The sequence below is a fragment of the Miscanthus floridulus genome, chromosome 1 (assembly GCF_019320115.1).
Source record: "Miscanthus floridulus cultivar M001 chromosome 1, ASM1932011v1, whole genome shotgun sequence".
Classification (NCBI taxonomy): domain Eukaryota; kingdom Viridiplantae; phylum Streptophyta; class Magnoliopsida; order Poales; family Poaceae; genus Miscanthus; species Miscanthus floridulus.
Window position 1 is genome coordinate 4,869,982 of NC_089580.1, and position 24,810 is coordinate 4,894,791.

Consider the following 24,810-nt stretch of genomic DNA (forward strand, 5'->3'; position numbering starts at 1 on the left):
CTACGGATGAAGAAAATTTGCCTAGGGGGCATATAGCCCCATATGCATCAACCACTGAATGTACATGAGGATGCGCGTGTAGCAGGATCTCTCTGAGTTTTTAGTTGCAATGATTTTATGGTAATGATATTTGAAACTAAATTTCATTATGGTATAATCTAATCATCAAGGCCAAGGAGTAAATGGACTAGTTCTTTGTTGCTTGCTTGACCTAATAATTACAAACGAATGCATCATTTAACAATTTTTTGCTCTAGAAATGTTGCCGGTCACCACACCTCGATGCGGAGCTATAGGCGACCGTGTATAAATCCTTGAGGTGAAAGCAGATCAATGTGTAGCCCTGCAGAGAAATCAATAGCAAGGTGCAGCGAGCATGATGAATATGAGTTGGGTGGGCAGGCAATGCAAAGGCAGGAAACACACCTTGAAGTTGCTGGGCAAAGGGTATCGCCCGACATTGGGACGAGCAACGGTCAACCTCACCGCTCAGGGAAGAGCTGTCAGTCAGCATCAGGATCACGAAGGCTAGCGGGACCCTAACTTGAGTTGTGCCGCATGGACGGGTGCTTTCCAAATCTCTCCAAGCGGCAATCTAGGAAGGGGGTAGGGTCATGCCGCTACCCGATCCATTGTACCCTTGTCAGAACCGACGCTATACTTGAATCGTTGCACTGCAATCCGAATCGCCATGCCCCTGGCCGTTTTTGCCCCTGGGTGTTGGGAAGGTAGAGGGGGCGACGGTGGAGAGGTGGTGGGAAGGAGGAGGTGGCTCAGACTACGACGCCCAACTGGTGGCTGAGAGGCATGGGGAGAAGAGGAGGGGTAGACACAAGAAGGTGGAAGGGTGGCGGGCTCTTGTGACGTGATAGATAGAGAAGGGTGGTGGGCTCGTGTGACGTGATAGACAGAGGGGCGTGATTGGTTGCAGAGCAAGCCTCGAGCCAGTATGGCTAGGCTGTGCAGGACCAAAGAAGCCGGGTTGAGCTCGTGCAAGTGGTCGTGTTTGGTTGTCTTTGTTGTTGGTTCAGTACGAGATGAGATCATGTTTGGTTGCATGCATGTATCAAAGTTTTGGGTGTCTGACACATGGGTCCCTGCACCATGTGTGAATCAAGATGTCTTGCACGGAGAGGGAAGTGAAAAATGAGAAGACGTAGGCGTGCGGGATGGAGGAGGGCAGATGAACGAAAGGATGCAGACGAAAGGTACGAGCAGAGGAACCAAACACGGCCGCAATGCACCGAGTGATACCGGATGACCCTTCGGACGGCGTGAGCCGGGCAACCAATCACGCCCAGAGGGACCTGATGTGACCTGGTGTGCTGTGCTACACTTCATAATATTTTTGGGTCCTTGACCTGCAGTGACGCGGATTGTTCTTATGTGTCTGTGATTTGCCCCGTATCACAGACACGTCTCAATCAATCATCGCATATGTGTTTTCTTGACCCGCATATGTGATATGCGTCCTTAGAAGACCTGTTTATTCTGAGCCAACACATTATAGACACGTTTCATCTAGACGTGTCTATGATCACATATCATAGACGTGTTTTATTTCTGCGTCACTAGTCGGATGTCCTCTTTGTGTGCTTTTTTGGCATAGTGAATGTAAAACAATAAAGATAATTATCTATGATATTTCAATTGACTCTTTATTGAACGACAAATTCGATGTGTGTGGTTCGCCACGTCTATGCTGCTTGCTGTGCGGCCAGGGCCAGAGGCGGAGAGACCGCCGCCCTTCACGCTCTCGCTAGCCCCAGCTGCTCGTCTCTCGATTGGCCGTTGTCGTTGCAACTATCAGAGTGCACGTAAATGGGAAAGGAGGAGAGATGTGAGAAGCAGGGAGAGGGAGCTCATCACCGTGTCACGGCGTCAGGCTGTCACGGAGAGATACGAGAGACGAGCTTCTAGTAGTAGGCTTGAAGAGAGCCTACTTGTCGTGTCGGATTGTTGGGACATAAAAAACTGCAGGTGGGCAGATTGGATGGCTAGAGCGCATGGACTAGTAGGCATACATCAGCCCCTGCTCTAAGCAAAAACCATTACATTTATTGAAAGCTTTACAAGGTCGATTGTATTACATGCAACCAACCCTTTGTAACGAAAATTTATTTATATAATTCATATGGTCCGCTTTTACATTAAAATAGTTTAATTTTCTTCCACCTGCCCCATGAAATGACATTGATAATTTAATAAACATCTAGGTGCGCAATTTCAGCTTAAACAATCCCACCACACATAATGCACGCGTCGTAAACCTGCTATTAACCCTAGCGTCTAATACATACACCATTTTTCCAATGTACTATATTTATCCGAGCAGTTTACAAGTCGTTGGACTAATCTGCACTCACCTAGCAAGTTGTTGTATGGTGAATGTAATTTACTCTTTACCGAATTAATATGAGTGTCATGTCTATTATCATCAATTGGAATTGTAAAACCATAACATTAATTTCTCACACTCCCAAATGATGAAATATTGACAACCCACTAAAAGCAATAAAACGAGCCATTTAAATTCCTTTAATTATCAAGAAAATTTAATGCTCATTATAAAGGCATAGGACTATGCATGTTATATTTATGAAACAAATCTATTCATCGAATTGGTTAGTAGTAGAGAAATATGACATAATAAAATATTTTCACCTTGTCCTTGACCAAAATAAGTCAATTATATCTCCATTATCTATGCAACATTATTGGCAAACTTTTAGAAATAAAGATGACTTCTTTCATGGAAAAGAGAATTCTTCAAGTCACAAAATTGCCTTCATAAATCCTACTAGCTAAGGAAAAATGTTTTCATGTTGAATCACAAAGCACTGGCAAAAGCTAGACCCATAACCGATTCAATTGCCTATAAAACAAGAGAAATGTCAACACATAGAATTGATCATTAGGACCATTGTATATGAATTGTAAAACATTTAATGACAAGCATCTATGTCTGTCGCTTGATAAGCTTTCATTCATCCATAATCATTCAGATGAATACATCATTTTGCTCAATCAGAATTTCGTCCATCTCAATGGCAAACATTGCAATATCGTATGAACCTAAACTTGTGGTTGGAAAACAAGTCTCTTACTAACTCAAACCATAAGGCAAACATATAGACAACCAGACACATCAGTCATATCATTATGTACATACAACACAATAAACTTTTATGTTGCATGTCTTTTACATGGCATGTACGAGACAACAAAATCAAGAGCAACTATCATAGTAAATCAAATATGCTAAAACCTGTTGTAGTACCAAATGTAATTAAAACAATTAAAATTAGCAAAACCTTTACATGATCATAAATTATAGAATTGTACCACAAATCGACTCTCTGCACCAGATCGATAATCGATTGTATTGGCATCTTTAAGCTGATCTACCAATAAGGGTTGTTGATTCTTAGTTTTCTATATATCTTGAGTGATCTGGTCTGTAGCATTTATGATAAATAAATCTAGGTTTGATATCTCAGATGTCTCATTAATGTGGTTATTTATTTTATGGTCATGACGTTGCATGTAAATAGACATATCTGTTATTGGTTACTAATTGTTGAACCAAAGTAGGAGACGGAACCAGCGCAAGCCACTCGATGTGGTTGATTACATGGTTATGATTGGCGTATATGTAGAAAAGGAAAAGGAAATAGACGTTTTAAACCCATGTCGATAAAAAATTATCTAAAAACAAGATACTAGTTTTTTTGGGCTAAGAGAAGTTTGTAAGAAATCTAAACAGTAGTGTACACTCATCTCCATAACTCCCACAAAACAAATACACACACACATGATCAGCTCCTTGGACAACAGGAAGTAAATACGGAGACAAAAGTATTATTTTTCATGTCATATATAGCGAATAATTATAGTGTCCTAACTAAACAAATTTAGTTACATGTCAACTACACAACCTATCCATTTAAACTTACTAGAACCATTTTTTTGTGGTTGCCTTGAAAATATCTAGACCTTCTGCACACAGCATGCATGATTATGAATTTGTAGGACTAAATTATATCTAGACCTTCTGCACACAGCATAAATTTGTAGGAATAAATTATATGCTAGTCATGATTATGAAAACTTAAAAAAAAATCTGTTGGGGCAGTTCAGAAAAATCACATAGGACGATGGACGCTTTGGTTGCATGCAATTGATTGCCTTTAAGACAGCCTAATGAATTGTGACCATTTCTCATGTAGATATTTCATCCTGGTCCCCTAGCTAAGCTAAGCAGGGCTCCAATCAGATTATTGACTCCAAGTCTAATCACCATATCCTTCATCCCCCAAAAGATAAAAATTGCCTGACCACTGTTCAGCTAATGCTGCGATAATTCCAAAAGAACTTAGTCTTAATTATTGCATGCAAGAAATTAATCATATTCATTCTCATCAGGTCTTATCTTGAAGCAAGCACTCTTTTTTTTACAAAGGGTGGGAAAAGGGAGCTGAATATATACAATACCAAAAGTGTGCCTATTTTCTTCTGCTACAAAATTCTCCAAACCACACCACCAGAAAACTTTAGTTAAACAAGGTAAAGCGAGATGAAAAGCATGGACATGATTGTAAATAAATTAGGCTACATGATCTTTGGAGTCTGTCTAGGGAGGAGAGGGGCTCAGCCGCTCATCAGTGGACAGCAAGAGAAAGAGAATGGCCACGAAACATTGTAGAGGGTGGGGGCAAAACAGTCCATTCACAGGACCACCCCCATGGCCATGGGCATCAGCCATGAGCCCATCAGTCCTCCATCTCCATGCATCGCCACCCCAGTACGGCCCACCACAACTCCCACCCCCACCCCGCCGCAGCAGCTTTTAAAGATAAACCAAATCCGCTGCCCTTCCTTGCCCTGCATCGCAGTTCGCAGCAGCTGCTGCAACTTGCTCAGTCACAGGCACAGCTGATGAGCAGCGGCCAAAACAGAAAAGCGCGATTTGATCGCTTCCTCCTCCTCCACTACCACCACTAGCTAGCCTGCCGCCGACCGCCGTGCGAGCTCCGGCCTTGTGGAGCAGCTCGTGCAGCGCTGCGCGGCCGGTGCCGGAGGCAGAGAAGGAAAGGTGAGCTGCCGCTCGTGTGTTCTGTTCTGTCCGTCCTCCTTTTTTTTTCTCTTTCCCCTCACAGTTTTGCAAAGACAACAACTTCAGAACTTTGAATTCATTTCTGCGTCGAGGAAGCTTTTTCTAAAATTTGCATCGCATTTCCCCCCCAATCTTCCTCTTTTTTTTTTTTTAAATGTATAAATCCCTGGGATCGGCTACTGTTCCCCCCCCCCCCCCCCCCCCCCCCCCCCCCCTTCTTCTGGTAGTTAGTTACTGGAGTCGGTTAGGAATGTTTCTATGAATGATGTTGGTTTGGTCATTTCCTCGTCCTGAAAAGCTGCCTCTTCTTCTGCCTTTTGTCCAGTCCCCTCTCTGAAAAATCGCAGTTTTCATCTCTGCTCCGGGGGCCAGAACAGAAGCTCCGTTCCGTTCCAAGAAAGCCCCCGTTTGTCTCCCTGTCTTCCTCCGCAAATCCTCCCGGATCTCCTTGGCGCCGCCGGCGCAGGTAGGTCGCGCCATTGCCGTCACCCCCATCCCCCATCCAGGTTCTTGGGAATCACTTACTTCTGTGAAAGATGATCTTTTTGGGACTTAATTGCCACGAATTCTTCAAGGTCGGAAATGATTTCCGAGAGAAATTGTGATTTCAAGATCGGCTGCGCTGTCAGGCTGAGGCTGGCCTTACTCACCTTGCGCCCTCAGGTTAACTGAGGTCCCGTTTAGTTCCATCCAAAATCCAAAAAATTTTGCATAGTACCTGTCACATCGAATCTTGCGGCGAGTACTAAATGTAGACGAAAAAAAAACTAATTACACAGTTGGCCGAGAAATCGTGAGACGAATCTTTTAAGCCTAAATAGTACATAATTGGACAATTTTTGCCAAATAAAAACGAAAGTGATACCGTAGCCAAAAGCCAAAAATTTTCGGAGCTAAACACGCCCTGAATATAAATTGCAAATTTCTGGGAGCCACGCGTGTTCTTTCCGTTTCTTCAACCGGTGAGGAGGCTAGGCTGGACATAAGTGTGTATGTCGGGATGAGTAGTGGAGATCAACCTACTGGAAAATTTTCTCTGTCAATTTCCTTGTGCGCATTCCAAACCTGTTTTTGTCTGCGTTTTTTTCTTTTTCTTTTTTGAGTGTGCAGAACCAGTGGTCTGTGGATTGCAATTCTTTAGTCACCGTTTGACTGCCTACATGTGCCAGATCCTAAAACAATACAACAATTTCCCTGTTGCAACGCGTTTCGCCATCCATCCATTCATTCATGTGATTGCTTGCAAAATTAACGAGCTAAAGATTCCTCCCCTCACTGGTGCTTGTTCCAATGTCTCCCAACATCGAGTCGCCAATTATTCCCACTGTCCCCTCACCACAAGATGCTGCCCTTGTGCTCTGCAGGTGCTGCTGCTCCCCCTGCCGCCTGCGTCCTGTGACTGAGATCCATCCAGCTCGGAGGAGAAGGAAGAGGAGGAGCTCCTGGTCCTGGCTTCTAGACGTTGTGACCCAGATCTTGATGCAGCTGCCCGAGTAGTTTACTCATCTAGAGGAGGGGTTGGGTTCTTGACCCGATTTGGTGGGGGCTTTGCCACTGGGATAGGGGGACAGTTTGGCCTGCTGGATCTTTATCGCCAGTTGTTGGTCCTGTCCTTTCCGTTGGGCTGGGAAGCATTCACATGGCGGTGGCTGCCGGTTTGGTACTTTCTTGACGGATTGGTTAAGCGCTGTCTGTGGGGTTGTTGTGCTCCTCCTCCTTTCATCTCATTTTGTGGTGATTGGTGGAGGGAGGAGGAAGAGCTAGGAGGATCTTCTCTCTTGTTTTTGGGTCATTTCTCGGTGTGGCACAATGAAGTACATGAAGCTTGGATCAAAGCCGGATGTCTTTCAGGCAGAGAGCAGCAATATCAGGTTAGTTGATTTGTTCCTACCTTAGCACCTCAGTTCGTTCAAATTACAGAGGCATATATGTTGTTTTTTGACTGGTCATCCTGGACTTTGTTCTCATTGATTTAATCAGCTTCACCGCTGCTGGTCATGTTGCACTGAATTTATCTTGATGAAATGTTCTAGAGATTCTGGGATAGAAATTTCAAGATCCATTTCACTTGATAGGAAATAGGTCTCAGCAGTTATAATTCATTTTTCTTAACATATTTGTGTCTTAATATGCATCTTGTCTGCTATTGGGCCAAGATTTAGTGGATCTGCTTTTTGACTATTCGTTTAAAAGAAAATTTAAATCAATGGAGTTGCTCAAGGGGCCAATCATACTGAGTTTTTCTGTGCTATGTTTCTTAAATGGGAAGGAAAGGAAGTGACGATATCCATAGGGGCTTTTGCTTTGCTTTCTATTTGTTTGAGTTTAGAATTTAGCATGGAACATCCAATAATTTTGAAGTGTGTAAAATTAGTGTTATGAATTAGAACAACACTAAAATTAAAATTAAGACTAGTTCCATCTTCACAGAGCTATATGACTGACAGCTGTGTTTTATATGTGGCTTGTGTGTTAGTTATTAAGGTGTGGATTACCCTCTCATTTAACAACCAACATGAAACTCATGGTCTGGAATACTAGCAGGCGCATCTGATGATGACATGCAGATGGCTAACTGTATAACTGATCTTGTTTATACGCTAAGTTGTCCTTGATTCTTTTCAGTGGCATATGTTCTTAAAGCTCTTATGTACTTTGGAGGCTTGTGACGATTTAACCATAGGAGTTCTTTTCTCTAGTTTGCTTTGTTTTTTACCTTTTTGGATAAGTGGATTGGTTGGTGGCATTGTGGTCCATCAAGTAAATTTAATTCCTGGAGCTCAATAATTTCTCTTTACCTTTGATAGAACTAAGTTTTTAATCATCTATATGTTGGACCACATGTCAATTCAAATTAGTTATACCTGTCATACACGCTGCTGGTATATCTGAAGTTGCTTTTGCCTTTTTCTAGTTTTGCTTATGGTACTTGGGCAAAAGGCTAATGTTCTGTCACTGTTATCTCACCTTTAGCTGATTCGCTGAGCGATGATTTTGTTTTGTTGCGTCATTTCAGCTCTGCATTATTGCAACATTTGCAGTATAAGGATTTATCTAACAATCATTGCATCCACATAACAAGTTTTTCTATCCTAACATATCTTACCATGATTTTAGATAAATGATACATGTGTACTTACTATGTTGCCTCACATTGGGTAATTCTGCTTATCATGCAATATCTTCACTTATTTGCTCCCATTTCCTTTCCTCTACTTGCATCACTTAGCTTCAATGCTAATGTTTTGCAATCATGCTTTTCAGGTTTGTTGCGACAGAGCTGGCAACAGACATTGTTATATCCATTGGGGATGTCAAGTTTTATCTTCACAAGGTATTGACTTCTTTATATTCCACACATTATTAGCCTCAGCATGCATTGAACAAGAGTAGACCTTATTGTGGTAGAGCTATATTTTGTGCCACCTGAAAATCTTAGGTGTGGTTATGAGTACCATTGGCACATCACATCCTACTCCTTTTACTTGCTCAAAAAGAAAAACATCCTACTCCCTTTGTCTGCATATTCCGCCAATTGTGTCTGCGTTCTGACTAGATGCATTTGCTTAGCAGCTCGTTCATATCTAATGCAGCATAGTTCTGTGTCAAACAACTAGTTTACATGCTTTTTTATGTACAAAGGGAAAACAATCACATACCCTGCAATTTTTTTTTTCAGTTCCCTCTTATATCAAAGAGTTCACGCCTACAAAGGTTAGTTGCTTCAAGCAATGAGGAGAAAAATGATGAAGTGGATATCTCTGACATCCCTGGTGGACCTTCAGCATTTGAAATATGTGCTAAGTTCTGCTATGGCATGATTGTAACACTCAATGCATATAATGTCCTCGCTGCCCGCTGTGCAGCTGAGTACCTAGAAATGTTTGAGACCATTGACAAAGGAAACCTCATATACAAGATTGATGTGTTTCTGACATCAAGCATATTTCGCACCTGGAAGGACTTGATCATAGTTTTACAGAGCACAAAGTCACTGCTACCTTGGTGTGAAAATTTGAAGGTAATCAACCACTGCATTGACTCTATCGCGTCGAAGGCATCAATTGATCCATCAGAGGTTGAATGGTCATACACTTACAACAGAAAGAAACTCCCATCTGAGAATGGTATTGATTCACATTGGAATGGTGTTAGGAAGCAACCTATGGTCCCTAGTGACTGGTGGGTTGAGGACCTTTGTGAGCTTGAAGTGGATTTGTACAAGCGGGTGATCATGACCATCAAGGCAAAGGGAAGCACACCAGCTGTTGTCATCGGAGAAGCATTGAGGGCCTACGCATACCGCCGCCTGCTTGGCTCCCTTGAAGATGCTGTGAGCAATGGAGTTGATTGCACAAAACGTCGTGCAGCTTTTGATGCTATTATATTTCTCTTGCCTGCTGAGGAAGGCTCAGTGTCATGTGGTTTTCTTCTTAAGCTGCTAAGAGCTGCATGTTTGCTGGAATCTGGGGAGTCCCATCGCGTTAACTTGATCAAGAGAATAGGCACACAATTGGATGGAGCTTCAGTTTCAGACCTTCTTATACCACCAAATACTGATGAAAGCAATATATACAGCATAGACCTGATCATGGCAATAGTGGAAGAATTCATGTTACAGAATAGTGATAGTGTTAAGGAAAAAATTCAAGATGATGAAGAAATCGTGGAGATTGAGAATGTGACATCTGTTTCCAGCCCGTCAAAACTGGCAGTTGCAATGCTGATCGATGGATATCTTGCTGAGATCGCCAAAGATCCCAACCTTCCTCTTCCAAAGTTGATCGAACTTGCTGAAATGGTGTCTTCTCTACCCCGACCAACACATGACGGGCTCTATCGTGCCATTGACATGTATCTGAAGGTATCTCATTGTGTTTCCACCAAGTGCTCCCATTGTAGGGAGTTTGAATACTTAACACTGCTTTCCATGCTTACAGGAGCACCCCAGCCTATCAAAGAGCGAAAAGAAGAAATTATGCGGACTGATGGACTGCAAGCAGCTGTCACAGGATGCGTGCATGCACGCCGTGCAGAATGAGCGTCTCCCCTTACGCGTGGTTGTGCAAGTTCTCTTCTTTGAGCAAGTCCGGGCATCAATTGCTTCTGCAAGGAGCGACCCTTCATCTGAGCTCCCATCTGCTGTTCGCTCGCTTCTTCCCAGAGAGAATGGCAACTCTATTGGTAGCTCCAGGTCAGCTGCGACAACGACAACGGAGGAGGAATGTGGGGTCCCGGCATCGAGTGACATCAACTCTTTGAGGTCAATGAGGCTCGCCAACAACAGCGGTGGAAGCGAGAGGAGCAGTGGCAGCAGTGACATCAACAAGAACAGCGATGACAAGAGCGCTGCAGGGAAAGCAAAGGGGATGCTGATGCCGAAGAAGATACTGAGCAAGCTCTGGTCTGGGAAAACAAACGCCGGTGAGAACAGCAGCTCAGACACATCGGAGAGCCCTGGGTCCGTGAACCCGGAGGAGGCGAAGTCCACGCAATCACGGATCACAAGGCGCTCAGTATCCTAGTCGCAGGGGGTTAACGGAGTCACAGCTTAGTTTTGTTCTTGCTCTTGATTTGCCTTCACTCGAGAGTAGTAGCAATCTCAAAATGTGGAGTACTACTACTGGCCTCACTTTGTCATGTCGCCAATGACTCCTTTTTTTTTGGCATGGGATTGCTTGTAGCTGGAGTAGGTTTGGTCATTGGTGATGTTTTCAGCGAAGCTCCATGGGATATTTATGTGACCTTTTTTCATGGTAGGAATACAAAGAAAGTACAGGTCGTTATAATTGATGTATTTTTGCAGGCAAAATCATAGTGTTTTAGTTTGCTTCTTACTATATAAGTATAACATCCCTTATACTTATACATAGCATATATTTGAGTGAAATGGTCTTAAAGTGTTGAGGCTGATCAGAAAACATCGGCTGCTCATGTTTTTAATACGAACAGTAGTTATGAGCTGTTTTCGGCAGTTCGGCTACACGTAGGAATTTGTGAGAAATACGAGCTACAGTCGGGCTGAAAATAGAGAGAAGAAGATGCATTATGAGTGCGATACTTGGCCTAGCTCGCCATATTCATGACTCATGCACCTCTCATGGGCAGGTCCACTGAAGCCACCACAAACCAAACACATCACGACTAACTCAAATTAAAAGACTAACTTGATATACGAGGGTTGTCTATCTTATACGAGGGTTGTCTATTTATATGTTGTGCTCATAACCATCAGCTTCTATTATTCTAAAAAAAACATCAGCTTCTAATGTGAGACTAAACAGAACAGAATTTGAGCAATGTTTCATATTAGATATTTTTTTTAACTCTTCTCAGTTCTAGTTATATGCCCGTGCTGATATCAAATTACTGTAATTTTGCGTTCCGTGGTCTATTTCCCTATGTTATGTTGAGACGTATGGAAAAATGAAACAATGTATAGTTTTTAGATAATGATACCTTTAGGGCGTCCGTCATTTTCCGGACGGGACCGACCCGCCTGCCCCACGCCTCGCGTTGTGCACCCTCCCCTGTGCCTCGCGCCCTCGCCCGCATCTCACGCCTCGCGCTGCTGCTCCCCCGCATCTTGCGCCTCCTGCCACGGCCGCGATCCATCTGTTGTCGACCGTGGGCGATCTCGAGTTCTGTGTCAACAAGCCTCTGTTAGGAGGCAGCAAGTAGATGAGCATATGTTGCAACCGTATATTTCATGCGTTTCAGATGTATATTGCATATGTTTTATCGGGATGTTGCAAAAGTAGATCTAGTGTTGCATATGTTGTGGCTATACACGTATGTTGCAAGTGTTGTTTCAAACGTTTAAGCTATTTCAAACATATGTTGCAAGTATTTTTATCTGGGTGTTGTACTGGCTATACACGTATATTACAAGTGCATGTTTCAAATGTTTCAGCTGTTTCAAACGTATGTTGCAAATATTTTATCTGGATGTTGCATATGTCGTAGTGGTCATATACATATGTTGCAAGCGTACGTTGTAAATGTTTCATCTGTTTCGGACGTATGTTGCAGCAAATGCTTTATGTTCCAAGTATTGCATGACTAGGTGTGGGAAGTGGGCGCAGGTGGAGGTGGTCCCCTCGGGTGCAGCGGTCCCCGCGTGCGCGTGAGAAGTGAAGCGGGCGCGACGGTCCCCACGTGCATGCGCAGGCATATGCGTACCGCAACAACAGGCGGGGCCGAGCCGCAGTAGTAGTAGCGCGCGGGCAGGTGCGGCAGCAGCGCGGGCCAAGCGCAACAGCAGTGGGTGGACGGGCGGGCAGGAGCTGCATGCATATGCGTGGGCATGCGGCAGACGTGGGTGTCCGGACTGACGCCCCGTCCGGATGTCCGAGCGTTCGGGTGCTAGTCTTTTCCATAGTTTTTTTCAGACCATATTGATACGGACATCACTGCTTCAAGGTATACAATAACAATACCAAATCCGTCGTTGCTAAAGACCTTTTAGAGCTTATTATTAGATCAAATTGGTTGGACGGGAGGCGTGAACCGCTCAGGCTCAAGCCCTCTTTCCTCTCCAACTCTAACTTATTCTTTCATATTAGGTTATTTGGCTTTGAATTTGATATTAATATGTGCCTAAATTATAATTATTAGAATGAATTTAATTTTAAGGATCTAAAAGGGGCCTTAATGAAAATTTGCATAATTCCACATTTTTTACGATTGGTGCTAACTTGCTGATATCAAACTATTACTAAAAAAGCATTACAATTTTTTTACTTCCTGTACAAGTCTCGCGCATGTCTCTCTATTCTGTTACGGAGTACAACGTAGCCCCAATGGCCCAGTTCGTTTCACAGTACGAAAGCCCGGCCCGACGATAAGGAAAAGGCCCAGTTTGGCAATTGCAGCCCCAAGCCTCCAGAGTCTCCCACTCCCCATCGGGAATCGGCGCCGCCACGGCCGACGCTTGAGACGCTCGCCGCCGCCTGGCAGGCCGCCACCGCGCACGACTCCGTCTTGCTGTCCTTCGCCGCCTCATCCTCTCCTCCCCGGTTCTCGCCCCTAACACTAGCACTAGTACCAAGTCGAGAGGCGTCGTCAAGGGGCTGTCCAACGCGCCGGCGACCCCCTCAACCACCGCAGTTTCGCCGCAGATGGACTTCCAGGTCGTCGTCCTCGCCGGCGGCACCTCCGACTCCGAGAAACTGTCGCCCCTCGTTTCCAAGGTGGTATCCCCCCTCTCTCTCCTTTTCCCCATCCCACCTCACCTCATCCATGTTAGTCCCGCGTCTTAACCTCTACCTAAGCTTCCTCCTCTTCACTGCGCAGGACGTCCCGAAGGCGTTGCTCCCGGTCGCCAACCGCCCCGTGCTCTCTTACGTGCTTGACCTCCTTGAGGCCAGCGACCTCAAGGACCTCATCGTGGTGAGCTCCTCGCTCTTCCGCTTCTCTTCCTCCCGTCACGGCTGTGGTCCCAACTTCCCAAGCCAGCCACGAGCAGGATATTGTTTGGCTGATGTGGTGTGGTGCAGGTGGTTGAGGGGCAGGAGGCAGCGCAGCTTGTCGACGCTTGGGTATCCAGCGCGTACCTGGATCGGCTTCGAGTGGAGGTGAGTTTGGTTCTGATTCGGCGTCTGAGATTGCAATGCCCAATGCTCGGTTACTTGGGGTATTGCCTTTGTGTTAGTGCTATAAGAGTGATACGTAATTGGAGAATGTCCTAGAAACAAGCATATAAATTTGTTCTAAGGATGCATGAAGATAAATTAGTTGGATACATTTTCATGGCAGAACCGAAACAAGCCTTTAGAACTAGGTATTAGGTGAATGTTTCAGTTCTTAGATTAGATTATTGTTCATGTGGATTTTTAGTTAGTTTGACTAGGCACCCATCTACTAGCATTGTTATGGTAGGCTGTCTATGGAGGCAGGTTACCTATGTTTATATTGTGACTATATATGATTTTTTTTTTGTAAAATTTTCTCTTGTGTTGTGAGTGGAATTTCATTTAAACAAACTGGTTTTGAACCGTGGATATTCTATCATACCTGATACCTGTTTGTCTGGGTTGTTGAGATGCTGATCTTACGATTATTGAAGGCTAATCAGCGTTGGAGAGGGTGCCACTTAGGTGTTGCTGGGCCTCCCCTACTGTCCTTTTTGAGCGAGCTCTTATCCTTTTTGGCTACGACTTCCTTTCATGCTAGTTAGCCACCTAAGTGGAGATGAGGCACTAGGCAGCAGCCAATCGCTCCCCAAGTTTTGAATCGAATGCCTTCTACAACACGGATGTTAATATATTTATGATTTATGAATGTAGCATAACATAAACGAATTCTTTAGTTCTAAATGAAAATTTGATTTCAAGTATGTTCCCTCTATATCTCAGTACCATTTCATGTTGTTCATTTGTTAACTGTTATTGAAACAAGAGTGCACTATCACTGTGCTCTCCCATTGTTGCTTTTTCTTGTGTTTAAAGTTGGAGTTAAGCTGCTAGTAGTTTGAATCTTGCAAGATTTATATTTTGTTTACCAATGCTTGAATGTAATCTTTATTGTTTTTTCAACACTTTCTTTGATGAAGTGAGAATGTGAAGTTTGCGGACTATATGTCAATCCAAACATAGCTCCATTAAAATTTAAATATCTTGTGAGCATGTCTTTGTTCTAACTTATTTCCTTTTTTCATCAATGCTAATCATTAAGCCCATGGATGTTTCTGTTCATGTTATATTATATATAAAGTCAGTATAATATATGATTCTATTTCTAGTAACTTCAACTTCTTGAGTTCATTCTTGTTTTTATAAAGTTCTCTCCTAATTCTTTGTTTTCTTTGATTGACATTTGTTTATTTATGGTATACTAGAAGCTCAATCTCATTGACAAACAATTGAATTACTGTAGGGGAACATATTTTCATTTTGTTTGTGGAAGTAACTCTTGTTTGTATTCAGGTAGTTGTGGTTTCTGAAGACCTTGGAAGTGCTGGTGCATTACGAGCTATTTCAAAGCGACTGACGGCAAATGATATTTTGGTAATTTTTGTGATTTCATACTATGCCAATGTTGACAAAATGTTGCATGATTCTAACAAATTGAGCTGTGTTTGAATAGGTAGTTAGCGGTGATCTGGTAACAGATGTGTTGCCTGGGGCTGTTGCTGCTACTCATAGAAGAAATGGTGCAGCTGTTACTGCTTTACTATGTTCTGTTCCTGTTAGTGGTCCTTCAGACACTGCTTCTTCTAGTGGGAAGGATAAAGCTAAAAAGCCAAATCGTTTGAACATAGTAGGGCTGGACAGGAGTAAACAATTCTTGTTGCATATCGTGTCAGGTTTGCTTACTGTGATTTCATTAAGTGTAATAGAAGGCTAGTAATGTCATGCATGCATGATTCTCATACCTGTCAATGTCACCTGTAGGAACCGATGTTGAAAAAGATGTTCAAGTTCATAAAAGAAAAATACAGGCTGTTGGTCAGGTAAGGCAGCTATTCTATGAAGTCAGCTACATTTGTTTCTGAGGAATTTCGAGTTTCAGTGCTATACTTATGTTGACATTGTTATGCATCATGATTCTTGAAAAACAAACAGGCCAACGTAGGTTGTGTCAGTCTCAAATTTTTGCAACTGGGTTGTCCTTGCAGTGATTTAGATAGACAAATCGGCGGCCCATGGGCATATAAGATATAGGAGTATTGCTGGACGATTGGGTTCTTGTCATAGGCACTCGGAGTGGTGTATGGATCTCAGGAGTAAAAACTAATCCTGGGTTTTGGATGCCAAATAGGAGGACTAACCATGGGCTAAAAAATTAATGATGATTAATTGATGGTTAGACCGTTAGAGGCCATTAGAAAAATTAGTTCACATTTAGCCTATTACTGCACGATGACTAATTTTTAGCCCTGAGATCTAAACACCCCTTAGGCATGGCAACTGTGGAGTATTTGTAACATGGGAAAAATCTTGTGCTATATTGCTATTAGATTTAGCACTATACCTGAAGGGCGGGCCTGGTGCAAGCGGTAGAGTCTTACCGCCTGTGACCGGAAGGTCCTGGGTTCGAGTCGCAGTCTCCTCGCATTGCACAGGCGAGGGTAAGGCTTGCCACTGACACCCTTCCCCAGACCCCGCACAGAGCAGGAGCTCTCTGCATTGGGTATGCCCTTTATTTAGCACTATACCTCTCACTAAAATAATTCGATGTTCACACAGTGATAAGCTAGCTTTACAGACTCAAAGTAGCTGCTGTTTATACTGGCAGTCAAGCACAAATGATGACAGTCAAGCACAAATGATGAGTTGCACAAATCTGATAAGTAATAATTAAGAACTCACACCTCTTCATTTCCATTGGAAGCATCGGAAAAATGGAAACTTTCAGAAAGTCTATTTCAGCTTTCAACAATGTTCTCCTATATAAATTATAAAATGCATGTCTTTACTATTTGTCTTCTCTATTTCATATACTGGCCTTTTAATCATGTTCATAATGCTGTGTTGTTGGATTATGACATTGAACAGTATCTGGTATGGTCGTTCCTTTGGAGTTTGGGCATTCCTTTATTTTTTTTGATATGATTATCTTTGGGGTGCATGGAGTAATCTTGTTACTTTGTTTTCTGCTGTTCTGTCTTATGTTATGGTTAGCAGGTCTTGAAAGTCAATAATGTACATAATCCAATGACTTCGCATTTCTAAGTTGAAGTGAGATATTTTATTTTATTTTGGTTGTTTTTGCTCCTGTGCATGGGCACTGGTATAGGATGTACTTTTACCAAATGTAAATGTATTTCAAAGCTTAATTCACCCTTTATTTTTTGATTTGTAAAACCTCCTTTTAACAAAGTTGTGGCCTGTGGGTTGGTATCGCAAGACATGCCCATTTTGGGCAAAAACTTTAGTGCCTTAGCTATGGACACATTACTTGATAAAAGTATTGAGTCTGTCAAATTTTATTGATTGCTGAGGCAATCTGATATAACCTTAAACTTCACAAATGCACAACTTAGCTGTGAGAAGTCTGTAAATCTCATTCATTCTTTCTTTGTTGTCTGTGTACATTATTTGTTTACAAGTAACACAACAACTGCTAATATAGGAGTCATACTCTTCTAAGGAAGAAAGTGAAGAAACTTATCGTCCCTTTATGGATGATCTGTTCTTGGAACTGAATGATAGCTCAATTGGTAGAACCTCCAGTAGAGAGGCTCGCCACTCACCAGCCAGCTTTCCTGAGAACTGGTTTCACCGAGTTTTCTAGCCAGCCATGTTTGGACACTGGCACTCCTTAAGCCAGGGTGAAGTATTCTCCCTGTGGTCAAGTTCTTTTTTCTTTTTAAGATGGCCTCGGTCCCTTGATAGCTTAGTTGCAAGGATGCTATCATTTTTATAATAATTGCATTTTTGTTGGATGTTCATATCAAATTTTACTTCTGCTGGGTTTCAACTCTAGCCTACCCCAACTTGTTTGGGACTTAAAGGCTTTGTTGTTGTTGTTGTTGTTCATATCAAATTTTAATGGGAAGTAGTAACAGTCATGTTAATTGGGCTGTAATGATTTGGTTTAATTTAAATTCAGAAAAGCACTCAGTTTGAATGGTTTGATGAACTATAAGTTGAACTAAATATGCTATCCTTCTTTTGTTAGATGGAAATTCGAAGTGACCTAATGGATGCACATCTTTATGCTTTTAAGAGGTTAGTTTATATTTTTTTAACCTTTTGTGATGTCTTATTTGATCGTTCTTTTATATGCTCACACTAAAGCATAGATTTTGCCATAATTTACTACTGGTCACAGGACAATATTACAGGACGTACTGGAACAGAAGGAAGCATACCGTAGCATTAGACTTGAAGTCCTCCCGTATTTAGTTAGGAGTCAATTGGTATGCTCATGCTTAATAACATGTATACATGTAACACTTTTGTCTGAAGCAGTATTTAACTGTTGTAAAATTGAACAGAGATCAGCTCCATCAGGTGGCAGTGGAACAGCGGTTGACGAAACTGGGAGTAGTGCTGTTCAGTCCAGTAGTAATTTGCATTGTTTGTCGCAGCATCGTGTCATTGCACCATCTGCTTTCAAGCAGGATGTACTATCAAGATCAAGTGGTGGACATAGGTGCTGTGCTTATATTGCTACTAAAAGCAAATACTGTCACCGCTTGAACTCAATTCAGTCATATTGTGATATCAATCGAGATGTAAGGATTTCATGCTACAGGGAATTATTTGTCACATGCACCACTATCAAATCATGATTAAATTATTATTATTTTGTATTGCAGGTTATAGGGGAAGCTAGCCACCTGTCTGGTTATTCGTTCTCTGCACAAAACAATATCATCCACCCATCCTCTGTTCTTGGATCAAAGACTACAGTAAGTCTGTTGAACTACTAGCAAGCTAGCATCATGAGATGGCTGCCTGAAAATACAGAACATATCATGAAATGAATTTAGGATGTGATTATGTTAGCTGCTACCATGTTGCGTATATATATAAAAATATTCATTTGTTTGCTTTAACTAAGATAATATTGATCTTTCATTTGTGGGATTTCAGTATCAGTATGCTTCAGTTAAAATTGTGATTACTTTGCCATGTTGGCAAGCATTTAAAGAGGGATCATGACATGAAAGTACTTTTATTGAGAGGTTAATAATGGTTTTTCATGTGACAAATCTAAGACTTTTTTAATGCATGACAATTATCAAACTCTACAATGTTTGGTTGGCTGTCTAGATTATCTAGTTGACTTCAGAGGTAGTAATAAATTGCTTTTGGTATGTTAATAATTAGATTTTTTTTTCATCCAATTCTGCATGATGTTTGATGTTTGAAATGGTTACAATTTCTATTTTGGCTTATTTTGTTGTATTTTATGTTTGTTTAGATAGGACCACATTGTATTCTTGCTGAGGGTTCACAGCTAGGTGACAAGTGTAGTGTGAAGCGATCCATGATTGGTCGTCATTGCCGAATTGGTTCCAATGTAAAGGTAATTCCAGTGTGACTTGTTATTTCGTTGTAATGATTTTTGTATGCTCTAGGTTTAAAAAAATTACTACCCCGATATCATGTTAAAAAGTTGTACTTGCTGGCTTATGTAGCAAAACTTGGAATTGGCATGTTCGGTGTGCATTACAGGGTACAGAAACTGGTTGTATTTGTAACCAGTAGTGTTCTTTTAGATATAGCCTGCTTAGGCTTAAGAGTGTTCCTTAAGCCTTCCTTGCAGAGGCATAGGTATCCATATTTCTATACTATTATTCTTTGCCATTATGCTGTATTCCTTGGAAAAGGAGTCAATGTTCATAAACCTTTCAAAGATTCTGTTAACTAGCAAGATGCAATTGATAATATCTGTTTGTTCTCTGTAAGGTATCCTTTGTGATTGTCTTGCAATTATATCTTGATGCTTTATTGAATTACTGTTTTGCTTTAGATATCCATGCCAGATTTGAGTTCCATTCTGGGTTAAGCTTCTTTGTTTCCTTCTCATGAAAGAAATCATTTCCACCCATGCTGCAGATTGTCAACGCTGTTGTGATGAATCACGTTGTTATTGAAGATGGTTGCCACATCCAAGGTTCTGTTGTATGTAATAATGTTCAACTGCAAGAACGGGCTGTTCTGAAAGATTGCCAGGTACTCTCTTCTGTAATCCCTGTAGCAAAAAGAGAGGGACATTTTAAAATGCATGCACAAGAATTGGCCAGCAATATCTTCCATTGTGTCAGTCTTACTAGGTCTGTTTAATACTCCCTCCGCAAATTATAAGTCACTTTGACTTTTTTGTTACATCCATTTTGCTATGTATTAGATATAACGTATGTCTAATCTATGTACCACAAAAGTCAAAGCAACTTATAATTTGGAACGGAGGAAGTAGAAAAAATAACCATTAGTGGCCAAAAGTTTGTTTTTTGGACTGTCAAGGTCCATAGTGATTTAATCTTGATCAGGAGTGGAGCTCCTTAGTTGCCCAGTGATGGTCTTATCATTTGGAGTGCAGCTGCTTTACCAGTTTGTTAACTGAAAAGGATGCAAAGCTTAAATTCATATTTAGTGTCTTATTCAGTAATTTCTTCAATCTCCCATTTTTCAGGTTGGAGCTGGTTATATTGTGACTGCTGGCAGCGAGCACAAAGCAGAATCCCTAGCAAGAAAGTACAGTGAGCTTTGACTGTTTTGTTGGATCCTGAATGATTTTGTGTTCACTTGAGATGCACCCCCTTAGAGAAAAAAGGGTAGCAGTTCTTGTCCAAAATTTATAAAATATGTCATTATATGTACAACAGCACAGTTTTGATTGCAGTGTAACAGTGCGAAAGGTTTTGTTGCTTATTCGGTACCAGTTTTGTACCAGGCTGCTTGAGCAAGTTGCATGCTGTCTTCAGCAGCACTTCTCAACGAATGAACAGTGCTTTTCTTTCACAACAAATTAGCATCAGCATAAGCCAGATTTCATGGAAATGAACAGAGAAATTCTAGATCCGGTTCCTTGCGCGGGACTCACCTGTCAGTCGTGGGCCAAAACCGTGGGCCACCCTTGTGCATCCTCCTCTCTACCGTGGTCTGCCCCGCGTGCATCACGCCTCAGTACCTCACCCTATGGTGAGGAGCACGGCTGATCTGCTCCGACCTGCCTCGGTAGCCAGCTAATGCGTGAGGAGCGTGGCCTAGAGAGTGCCATGAACTTGCCAAGCGCCGCACTCCCTCACTCTATCAAACCTTTCACTTGATGTGGGAGAGGAAGAGCTTTGCCCCGCCCTTAAGTTCATCGGAGCTATGCTCCTTCACCGCTCTGGGTTCACTGCTGCCTCCTGTCATCCCGTGCCAAAACTCTGCTCGTGGACACCTGAAGCGAGCCTATCTCCTCGTATTGGAGGGATAGGCTTGGCCTAAATCTTTGACGGACATTCTTTCCTCGTTTTGGAGGGATAGGCTTGTCCTAAATCTTTGACGAACATTCTTTCTGAGTGACGGTTCTATCTCTTGTGACTCTAATCCAAGCATCGTAGTTTTAGGGTAGCCTTGTCCCATCCTCGTGAGCCTCTCAACCAATTGTAAACTAGATTTTAGAATGTGAGGCGATTGTTTCACACAACGATGACGACTTTCGTTTAGCTTTTTTCTCTCTACATCATCAAAAATTCTACATGATTTTGTATGAGACGATCTACGAGATTGTTGATATGTAGCAATGTTTTTTAGTGCCTTTTGGTCTTCCGCGTTGGTGAACACCGTCCACCAATTACATCGTGTTACGTAGGACAGTTATAAACTTATAATCAACTTGAAGCATGCCATCGTGCCAGCTCGTTTTAGGGTGTGTTTAGTTGGGTGAAATTTTGGAATTTGGCTACCGTAGCATTTTCGTTTTTATTTGGCAATTAGTATTCAGTCATAGACTAATTAGGCTCAAAACGTTCGTCTCGCGATTTTCAACCAAACTGTGTAATTAGTTTTTTTCGTCTACATTTAATGCTTCATACACGTATCGCAAGATTCGATGTGATGACTACTGTAGCACTTTTTGGAAAAAAAATTTTGGAAGTAAACGAGGCCTTATATGAACTTAGAAGCCATCATGCACACCGAATCCTCGCTCGGTGGGGTTTCTGGGCCTCAAAGCCCGTTTGTGCTGCCAAGGTCCGAACACTCGGTTTTCTTTTGAGACGGCGGACTCCTCCCTCGGCTGCTCCGTCCTTTGCTCGCGCCGCCACCGTGAATCCTCGCTTCGCGACCCCGCCTGCTCCTGCTGAACTCCATCGCGCTCCTCCTGCCACATCGCCAGGGCCCCACTGCAGTCCCTCTCGAGTACTCCCCCTCTCTCTCTCTCTCTCTCTCTCTCTCTCTCTCGTGGTTCTCCCGTGCCCCGCTCTCTGTGTCTAGTGGCGACTGGCGACGACTGTGCCGCCGCCCTACGCCAGGTGCCCAGGTCTCCATCTTCGGCACTGCGCCGGCGACGAGCACCCACCAGGTACGCCCACCCCTTCTCGTCCGTTCTTGCCGTGCGAAACCGAGCGCCCATACCCTAGCTGGAGCTATTTGTATTCGGATCTGATCTGATCCAATTACAATTATGTCACGCCTACATTTTTTTTTCTTTTTTGCAGAAATTATTGGACCCATTTCCTTTACTGGGTCCGCCCCTGGATTCGAGCTTGGGGCCAAGTTAATTCGAGCTCTGAGCATTTTTTTGTAGTATCTTGCAATAAAAAAGCTAGCACTTGGAATCCGAGTGAGATCTAGCTCAGACAGTGCAGTGGCAGGTCATTTTCTCTGGCCAAGGTTTGTAATATCTTATAGCAAAAGCTTGCTTCTCACTGCTTGGATTTTAGCAAGATCTGGCTCCCAAAGTGTAGACTTGTAGACTGGCGTGTTCAGTCATTTTTCAGGAGCAACACTTGTTTTTCCTCTAGAAGCCAAAATCCAAGTTTACTTATGCAAGTCTTCTTGTTTCCTCCCCGGGATCTCTGGGTTGTAGAGGTTGTGAAAGGTTTTATGCCTTTAGATCACCCTTTTAGAAAACATCAATCATGCTCAAATCTTGTGCATAATTTCAGCTATTCGTTTAGTCGGTCAGCTAAATTGAAGTATCCATTTGGAGTTCTAAATGTTGCTCCTTTGTTGTTTTTGGGCAGGGCTTTTCAGTTCAGCGCAGCATATCAAGATTGTCTCTGTTAATTTGTGTATGAGATCAGTTAACTGATAAGGACATGTGAAGAACCAATGATCAGTAATTTGTACACTTCAGATCCAGATTGTAGTATCCTCTGAGATGGACAGAAGAGAATCAGGCTTATGGTAAATCCTGGTGAATATTCATGGGAGGTCAGCAAGTTCTGGCCTGACTAAGACTAGTTAAAAAAACAGTGCTTCATCTCAGATCATCAATGGTGAGAATGAGGTTCCCGAAACGTTATCTCATAGTATTGCTGACATTCATCTGCACAAATGTTTGCTACATTGAGCGTGTGGGTTTCTCGATTGCTTACACCGTCGCAGCTGATGCCATCGGTGTGAATCAAGCCAACAAGGGCATGATACTGTCTATGTTCTATTATGGTTATGTTTTATCACAGATTCCTGGTGGATGGGCAGCACAGAGAGTAGGAGGTAGACGTGTTCTGCTACTGTCATTTGTATTGTGGTCTATGATATGTGGTTTAATCCCACTCGATCCCAATAGAGTAACCATTCTGGTCCTTTCTCGCCTATTTGTTGGTGTAGCACAAGGTTTCATATTTCCTGCCATTCACACTGTTCTGGCACAGTGGGTGCCACCACAGGAGCGCTCTCGCTCTGTATCTCTCACTACCTCAGGGATGTATCTTGGTGCAGCCTGTGGCATGCTTTTCTTCCCAAGTCTGGTGAAGCACACAGGACCCCAGTCAGTTTTCTTTGTTGAAGCAGTGTTGGGAGTAGCATGGTCTGTAATATGGTTGAAATTTTCCAGTGATCCACCTCGTACTGATCTTCCAAAGGTATCAATGCCAAAAGTGGCATCTCGAGACATGATTAAGGCACAAGCAGGAGGGGTTGTCGCACCTCGGACGGTAAAGATCCCATGGCGAAGGATAATATTCAGTCTACCTGTTTGGGCAATCGTTGTAAACAACTTCACCTTCCACTATGCCCTGTATGTTCTTATGAACTGGCTCCCTACCTATTTTGAGCTTGGCCTTAAGCTTAGCCTCCAGGACATGGGTTCCTCAAAGATGCTTCCCTATTTCAATATGTTCATTTTCTCCAATATCGGTGGTGTGATTGCTGATCACTTGATTACAAGGAGGATTTTGTCTGTTACCAAGACAAGGAAGCTTCTGAACACCATCGGGTTCATTGTCTCAGCATTTGCACTCATGGCCCTTCCTTTATTTAGCACACCCTCAGGCACTGTAATGTGTTCAGCATTATCCCTTGGTTTTCTTGCTCTAGGAAGAGCAGGGTTTGCTGTAAACCATATGGATGTTGCTCCGAAGTTTGCAGGGATAGTGATGGGGGTCTCAAATACGGCGGGGACACTGGCTGGAATTGTTGGTGTCGGCCTCACTGGGAATATTCTGGAGGCGGCAAAGGCTTCTAACAAGGATCTAACAGACTCGGAAACCTGGAAAACAGTCTTCTTTGTTCCAGCATACCTTTGTATTTTCAGTTCTGTCATTTTTTTAATCTTTTCGACTGGTGAAAAGATCTTCGAATAAAGTGTGGTTATTTTTTGCCTATTCTTTTCTTCTCATTTACAGTGAGGCAGGATAGCAAAACGGGAATCCCACATGTATCTGTAGCATTTGTTACTAAATTTCAGATTTCAGACTGCATCATACACGTGATCTAAAGTTATGTCAGGAAAACTCACATTTTCATTATGAAGACTCATCTCATTGGCACAGTCGCACTCACACGCTGAGTGCAGCTAACAGAATTTGTTGTGCACCAAGTTTATCTTGTCTTCTTGGTTTTGGTACATATAATCTCACCCAAAGTTTGTCGAGTTCCCTTATCTTTGCCCTGCAATGTAAACATATGATGATCCCAATGAGAATAAACAACATTGCCATTTGCGTATCTGCATGACCCTTGTTGAGTTTAGGCAAATTCACTAGCTTAAATGCTCTGAACCATTTTTCGTCTTTGGATCTTTATTTGAGTTGTGGTCATAGACTTGGTCTTTCAAGCATTTGCTGAATTCACGGTTCAGGT

The 24,810-nt window shown here is 42.6% G+C and overlaps 3 protein-coding genes across 12 annotated transcripts; all 3 read left to right on the top strand.

Moving 5' to 3' along the window:
* Positions 1-4,807: 4,807 nt before the first annotated feature.
* On the top strand, positions 4,808-10,909 carry LOC136520744 (BTB/POZ domain-containing protein NPY4-like). Of its 6 annotated transcripts, none has more exons than XM_066515319.1 (6): positions 4,808-5,095; positions 5,442-5,779; positions 6,481-6,987; positions 8,381-8,450; positions 8,796-9,980; positions 10,057-10,909. In XM_066515319.1, the coding sequence occupies exons 3-6, from the start codon at positions 6,926-6,928 to the stop codon at positions 10,639-10,641; spliced, it is 1,902 nt and encodes a 633-aa protein (XP_066371416.1). In that variant the 5' UTR covers positions 4,808-5,095; positions 5,442-5,779; positions 6,481-6,925; the 3' UTR covers positions 10,642-10,909. The 6 variants fall into 6 exon arrangements, with proteins under 6 accessions (XP_066371416.1, XP_066372026.1, XP_066373141.1 ...); XM_066515929.1 differs by having other exon boundaries at positions 5,442-5,582; XM_066517044.1 differs by lacking the exon at positions 5,442-5,779.
* A 2,090-nt stretch (positions 10,910-12,999) lies between these two features.
* On the top strand, positions 13,000-20,445 carry LOC136471489 (uncharacterized). Of its 2 annotated transcripts, XM_066469231.1 has the most exons (13): positions 13,000-13,308; positions 13,412-13,507; positions 13,615-13,692; positions 15,043-15,123; positions 15,203-15,422; positions 15,511-15,569; positions 17,741-17,790; positions 17,894-17,981; positions 18,060-18,299; positions 18,384-18,476; positions 18,992-19,096; positions 19,630-19,746; positions 20,207-20,445. In XM_066469231.1, exons 1-13 carry the CDS (start codon positions 13,237-13,239, stop codon positions 20,282-20,284), a joined length of 1,377 nt encoding a protein of 458 aa, XP_066325328.1. In that variant the 5' UTR covers positions 13,000-13,236; the 3' UTR covers positions 20,285-20,445. The 2 variants fall into 2 exon arrangements, with proteins under 2 accessions (XP_066325328.1, XP_066325320.1); XM_066469223.1 differs by having other exon boundaries at positions 17,894-18,299.
* Positions 20,446-21,764: 1,319 nt separating this feature from the next.
* On the top strand, positions 21,765-24,553 carry LOC136471508 (probable anion transporter 7). 4 transcript variants are annotated; one of them, XM_066469239.1, is made up of 3 exons: positions 21,765-22,084; positions 22,221-22,395; positions 22,749-24,553. In XM_066469239.1, exon 3 carries the CDS (start codon positions 23,001-23,003, stop codon positions 24,309-24,311), a length of 1,311 nt encoding a protein of 436 aa, XP_066325336.1. In that variant the 5' UTR covers positions 21,765-22,084; positions 22,221-22,395; positions 22,749-23,000; the 3' UTR covers positions 24,312-24,553. The 4 variants fall into 4 exon arrangements, with proteins under 4 accessions (XP_066325336.1, XP_066325342.1, XP_066325349.1 ...); XM_066469245.1 differs by having other exon boundaries at positions 22,759-24,553; XM_066469252.1 differs by lacking the exon at positions 22,221-22,395.
* Positions 24,554-24,810: the final 257 nt, after the last annotated feature.